We start from the raw sequence: 6,000 nt of genomic DNA, 5'->3' as shown, positions 1-6,000 counted from the left end.
CCTGGTTTGGAAACTGCCAGTGGTTTCTCAGAGCTGAAGTGGGGGCGGGGGGGGGGCGGGCAAAGAAAGGGATGGAGAGCGTTCATCAGCGCCCCCTGAGATAGGCTCTGGTCCAGCTAAAAAGTTGGCCTGCTTCATGAAGGTGGCTGGAAGGCTAAAGAATATTAAAGCAGGAGAGTAACAGGTGTATCATAAGTTATATAAGACAGTAGCTCTGGAGGCAAGATCAGTTAGTTGTTTTGTTTGTTTGTTTTAAAAGAAAACCAGACAAGCGATAATGGGATCTCGACTGAGACAGAGGAAGTGGGGCTGAGAGATACCAGTGTGTCCAACCAGTAGAGTAGGACTCAGGGAGGGATTAGCTGTTGGTGTAGGGAGAGGAGTGGAGGAGCTCCTCGCCTGGTCATCTTGGGTGCATGATGGAGCGACAGAGGCTGTATTTTGGGCCACCTGACCCAGTCCCTGGTCACCATGATTGGACCAGGAACAAGCATCTTACAAAGGTTTAGTTCAAATATAAAAACGTGCAGAGGAAGGACTGAGGACGGTGGTAACCTCTGAATGGATTTTCTTGGTGGTGGTGATGGTGGTTGTGGGCGGAGATGGAACGGGTGTGTGTGGCTTTGGATTCATCTCGAACGTTTTAATTACAAAATAAAAGCTTATGTAAATGTAACATTAACCGGTGTTACATTTCTGTGAGCACACGAGTGTCATATTATTTTCTGCACTTTTCTGTGTGTTTGAACTAAATTTAATAACCAAGTGGCAAAAAAAAAAGTGCAAGAATCGGAGGAGCTTAGTACATGAAAGGCTTTGAGCCCTATCAAAGGGTTAAACCGGAAAGCGGCGGGGGCGGGGGAATGGTGCGGTTGTCAGCCTTTGTGTATGCACAATGCGTGCGGATTGAAAAGCCTCGGGAGACCGGTACCCGGCAAAGTGGGTGGGGTGGGCGGGGGGAGGTGCGCACGGGGAGCTTTCCGCCTAGCCCCGCCCCGGCCTCGCCCCGGGCCCGGCCCCGCCCCGAGCCCCCGGCCCGCCGAAGCCCCTCCTCCTTCCGTGACGCCGCCTCCCGTCTCTAGGTAACGTGAGGTGGGAGCGGGGGTCAAACAACGCGGCAGCTAGTTGGCCGCTGTATGCAGGCTCCTCTTTTCGGACCCTTGACCCTCGGACGTTCAGGGCCATGGCCCTGCCGCTGCTGCCCGGCAACAGCTTCAACCGGAACGTGAGTAGTGAGGGCGCCCTAGGTCAGAGGTGCCGGCCGGAGTCTGGGGTCCAGGCGTAGCCACCTCCCCGGGCCCCTACTGGAGACCTCCTGCTGCTACTTCTCCTTCCGTGGGTTGGGCTTAACTTGGACCAAACTTTGTAGGCTGACGGAACCCTTATTCTCTACCTCCCCTTCCCCCTCTCTCCAGCGGCGTCTGATGCTTTCCCTCCATTAGATGCATGAGTAGAGTCTTTACAGGTGGCAGGACCCTGAAAGGTAGCCGATGGTAGTATTGATGCTAATAGTCATCTTTGAGCGTTTAACGTGTGCCACCTGTGCTTTAATCACCTTAAACCGCATCAGATGCTCCCTGCCGCCCTTTGTATTAGGTATTGTTTTGATTCCCATTTTACAGTTGTGGAAACTGAGGCACAGAGCAATGAGTCACTCACTGGCTGGAGCTAACACAATGTCAGGGGTGGGTTTGTCCCAGGCAGCCGGTCTTCATAGCCCAGAAGCCTAATCACTCCTAAATACCTGGCGTGAAAGACTTTATGTTATTAAAGTGAAGAAACCTGGCTCTTTCAAGGCTTGTAGGGGGCAGATAAGTAAGGGTTCCACCTGCCTATAAAGTTTGATCCTAACTTTATGGAGAAAGGGACCCAAACTTGGAGGAGTTTTTTCTTCATTTAGAATTTGGGAGTGGTTCATTTCGAAACAAGATGAAGGTATAAAACAGCACAAGAACATTCAGAATTCTTGAGCATGAAAGAACTTTTGCCAATAAGTAGCATCTTATTTAAACCACAGCAGACGGATGATTCAGGCTTTTGTTTGCACTGGCCTCTATTCTTGGATTTTCCAGTTGTGTCTGTAGGAAGAAGGTAATTAATACACTGATGGGAGGGAACTAGATGTAACCACTCAAAGTATCTGTGTAAACCTGTGATAAACTTAGAAAGCAGGCAGCAGATTGAAACATCTCACTTTATGGATTCTGTCTGTATCCAAGTTGTTGGCCCTGAAGTGTCAGTTTTCTTTGTAGCTTCAGGTACTGCATTCTGACCATCACAGGCTGGCTGGCCACTCCAATTTGCTTCTTGAACACTGGTTTGTGCATTTCTTGGCTGATGGGTAGAGGTTGGCCTTCCAGCCTAGCGCTGCCCTTTGGTAAGATTAAGGCAGTCCCACAAATAAGTAAGAAAGACCCCGCCCCCCCAAAAAAGGCAAGGAATACAAAATATTCCAGAAGTAAAGAAGCATGCTATGTAAAAGTAATTGTAATAAAAATTGAACGTAGAGCCCACAGCTTTGGGCCCAGCAACACTTCAGATTACCGATGCCCACCTCCTGCAGAAATACCACAGCTCTCACACGCAGTGATGAAGAGTGGGAAGGAAAAAACAGTGGTTGGATGAGATATTTTAAAATCTGCAAGGCTGTACTGAGTGTACTTTTGCTTTTTTTTAAAAAAAAATTTTATTGTGAAGTATAACACATGTACAGAAAAATGCACAGTGGATGATCACAGAATGAACATTAAAAAAAAATATTACCAAAGCATCGACCTTGAGTATGGTTCCAGGATTTAGCAAGTGAAAATACATGTCCCAGATATTGCATGAGACCTACTTATATTAAAAGATTCTTTTGTTGTTTCTCTGAAATTCAGATCTAACTGAGCATCTTGTATTTTACCTGGCAATCCTACTTAAGGCTCTTTCTGGTCATTATCCCTTCCTTACTCTCCAAAGGCAACCACTATTGTTAGGTTTTGCTTCCTTTTGAACTTTGTATCGATGGAAATGGCCGCTGTTTATTCTTTTGTGACTTTTTTTTTTTTAGCTCAACATTATGTTTGTGAGATTCGTTTGTGTGGCTGTCTGCAGAGATAGTTTGTCCATTTTCATTGCTCTATAGTATTCCACTGTACGAGTATGACACTATTTATATACACATTTTACTCGACAGCGATTTTGTTTGGGGTTATTAAGAGTAGTTCACTGTGACTATTCTTGTTCATGCCTCTCAGTACAATTGCCAGATGCAATGACATTTTTAAAAATAAAGTTCTTCTTTAACATACTAAAATTTTTTTAAATTTTTCAAATAGTATTTTTATATTCAGCATTGGTAGATGCTGTCACAGGGCTTATGCCCATTTAAGTTCCCACCAGCATTTTATGTTCCTGTTGCTCCATATTCTAACACCTGATATTGTTAGTCCTTTAAATTTTAATTATTTTGATCAGTGGATGTAGTGAGAATCTTTATTTTTAATCTGCAATTGCCTGATTCCTAATGAAATTGAGCACATTTCACACATTGATTTGTCATTTGGATATACTCTTTTGTGTCATGTCTATTTGTCTTTTGTCTAATTTCTGTTGGGTTGCCTGCCTTTTTCTTCGTGATTTGTAGGAGTTTGATACAGATTTTGGATACGACTCCTTTGTCACATGTTTTTCTTGTAAATATCTTTTAGTCTGTGGTTGGCGTTTTTACTCTCTTAATAGTGTTTTTGAAGAAGAATTTTTCCTCTAGATGAGTGCTTTTTGCTTCCTCTTTAAGAAATAGTTCCTTACACCAAGTTCATGACAGTATTTCCCTGTGTTATTTTCTGGAAGTTTTGTTGAAATTTTGTTATTTTTACCTTTCACATTTAGATCTATAAGTAGAATGCATTTTTTTTTACTTTTTTGACTTTTTCCACATTTTACTTTATTTTTGTGTATACATGTATTTTTAAATTGAAGTATAGTCAGTTTACAATGTGTCAATTTCTGGTGTACAGTATAATACTTCAGTTATACATGTACATAGATTTCATATTCTTTTTCACCATAAATTACTACAAGATATTGAATATAGTTCCCTGTGAGTAGAATGCATTTGTGTGTGTGTGTGTGTGTGTGTGTGTGTGTGTGTGTGTGTGCGCGCGCGCGCGCGCATATATGAAAAGAGGTAGGAGTCAGGTTGTATTTTTTCCCATATGGATATTCAGTTAACCCAGAACCATTTGTTAAAGAACAAAATTCTGAATAAATTTGAAAGAGCTTATTGGCTTTATTCAGTGATTCAGGAATCAGGCTGCATCCATTCTAGCAGATAGAAAGGAGCTCTGAAGAGCTATACAAGGCAAGAGATTTTATAGGGAAGTTGTACTAGGCAAAAATCAGGTTGGTTATTTTAAGGTTACTTTCCTTATAGGGGATGGTAGGGGTTTATCAAGCAGATTACCTAACTAAATGCAGATCAGGAGTTTATAGTTGACTGGTTTAAGATTCTATTTCTGGGAGAGCTGAAAATGTAACTAAGTTTCAGTTTGGTGACCTGAGGCTTAGCATAAGCAACTCTATTTGGGTCCTTTTGTCTTTAACACAGTTTTGGAAATGGCCATCCTTTCTCCACTTCTCTGCAGAGTTACCTTTGTCATAATTCAAACATCCAAAATATATGTGGGTCTGCTTCCAGACTCAAATGTATTTGTAAGATTATTCACTTACTTTATGCCTCAGACCAATTGGGGGGTGGGGGGAGAGAGAGAGAGGGAGTGTGTGTGTGTGTGAACGAGGGAATGACAGTATACTTATTAGATACCTTGGGCTGACATTCAACAAATCAGTATTTATATATTGAGTATCCTAGTATGTGTCCAAATCAGGTGGCTACATGAAAAAAATTTTTTACACTAGCTTGGTACTAAATCTGCTACGCATTGCCAAAAAATTAGCATTGTTTGGAAAACTTGCACTTAGTTAAAATATTGGATGCTCTCTGGCACAGAATGGTCAGAGTCAGTAAAGCCAAATCTGGCCTTTGTATCCCCACTTCCCTCTGGCCTATTTGCTTGCTGAATTAAATTATCAAGCGAGAAACCTTGGCCTCCTGGAGATAGCTTAATTATTGGCTGTTGGGGCTGAAAATTATAACATGAGCTAACAAACTTTTATTGCTTTTTCTTAGAAATTAAAAACAAACTTGCTTCTCCTCTTAATTAGCTTCTGGGAGTCAGTCATGAGCAATAGATTGTTTTTTGTCCACAGCTAGGTGAGGTGCAAACTCTACTTAGGTCTCTGAGATGCAAGAAGTGTTGTACTTTCTAAAATATAAGCATTTGCACCACTGATGACGTTAAAATTATTTTGATGTGAATTAATTGAAAACCTTCAGGAAAGATCACAACTAAATTCCAGACACACAGTATCTTTTTCCAACGATTTACAGGCTGGATTTTATTGAGCTAAGAGAATCTCAGGCATATTGTCAAAAATGATAGGATATTAAAGTTAAATGGGACATTTCCAGCTAAAGCTGAAAATCCTTTCTGCAGCATTTTAGACAGATGGTTGTGTAGCTGATCCTGAATGCCTCTAATGAATAATGAGGAACACACTTTCTGTTTTTTATGGCGCTACCTTGCCACCATCTTAGGAGGGTTTGTTGTAAACAGCCCATCATCTAATTTATAGTGAAGCGACTGTTTCCTTAAGAAGATAAAGAAATTATTTGAATTCACAATGGTAGAATAAAATGAAAATGTAAAATCTGTCTCACAGAAATACCTTGGACTTTATTTTTTATCTAGACTAATATAAGTTTGCATATTAATATAGGAGAAATCGTTCTTTGGGAAATTTACCAGCAATTTAAATGATAAACAACTGAAAGAGAAAAACACTATGAGTAATACATAATAAACATCTTGACTTCATTATGTGATGTTAGATAAGTCAGTTTAAATCTGGCTCAATGACAAATATAATTATAAAACAATGACTTTATTCACAAGG

General features: G+C 41.0%; 1 protein-coding gene across 1 annotated transcript in view; it reads left to right on the top strand.

Moving 5' to 3' along the window:
• The first annotated feature begins 999 nt into the window (after positions 1-999).
• EFHC2 (EF-hand domain containing 2) overlaps positions 1,000-6,000 on the top strand; it is a 169,013-nt gene continuing 164,012 nt past the window's right edge. The window contains exon 1 of the mRNA XM_032475272.1: positions 1,000-1,225. Within this exon, the coding sequence (XP_032331163.1) occupies positions 1,184-1,225 (42 nt within the window). The 5' untranslated portion in view covers positions 1,000-1,183. The remainder of the gene's footprint in view (positions 1,226-6,000) is intronic.

This window comes from Camelus ferus, chromosome X (genome assembly GCF_009834535.1).
Source record: "Camelus ferus isolate YT-003-E chromosome X, BCGSAC_Cfer_1.0, whole genome shotgun sequence".
NCBI lineage: Eukaryota > Metazoa > Chordata > Mammalia > Artiodactyla > Camelidae > Camelus > Camelus ferus.
Note: the sequence above shows the minus strand (reverse complement) of the source record. Positions and strands in the feature narration are given on the sequence as shown.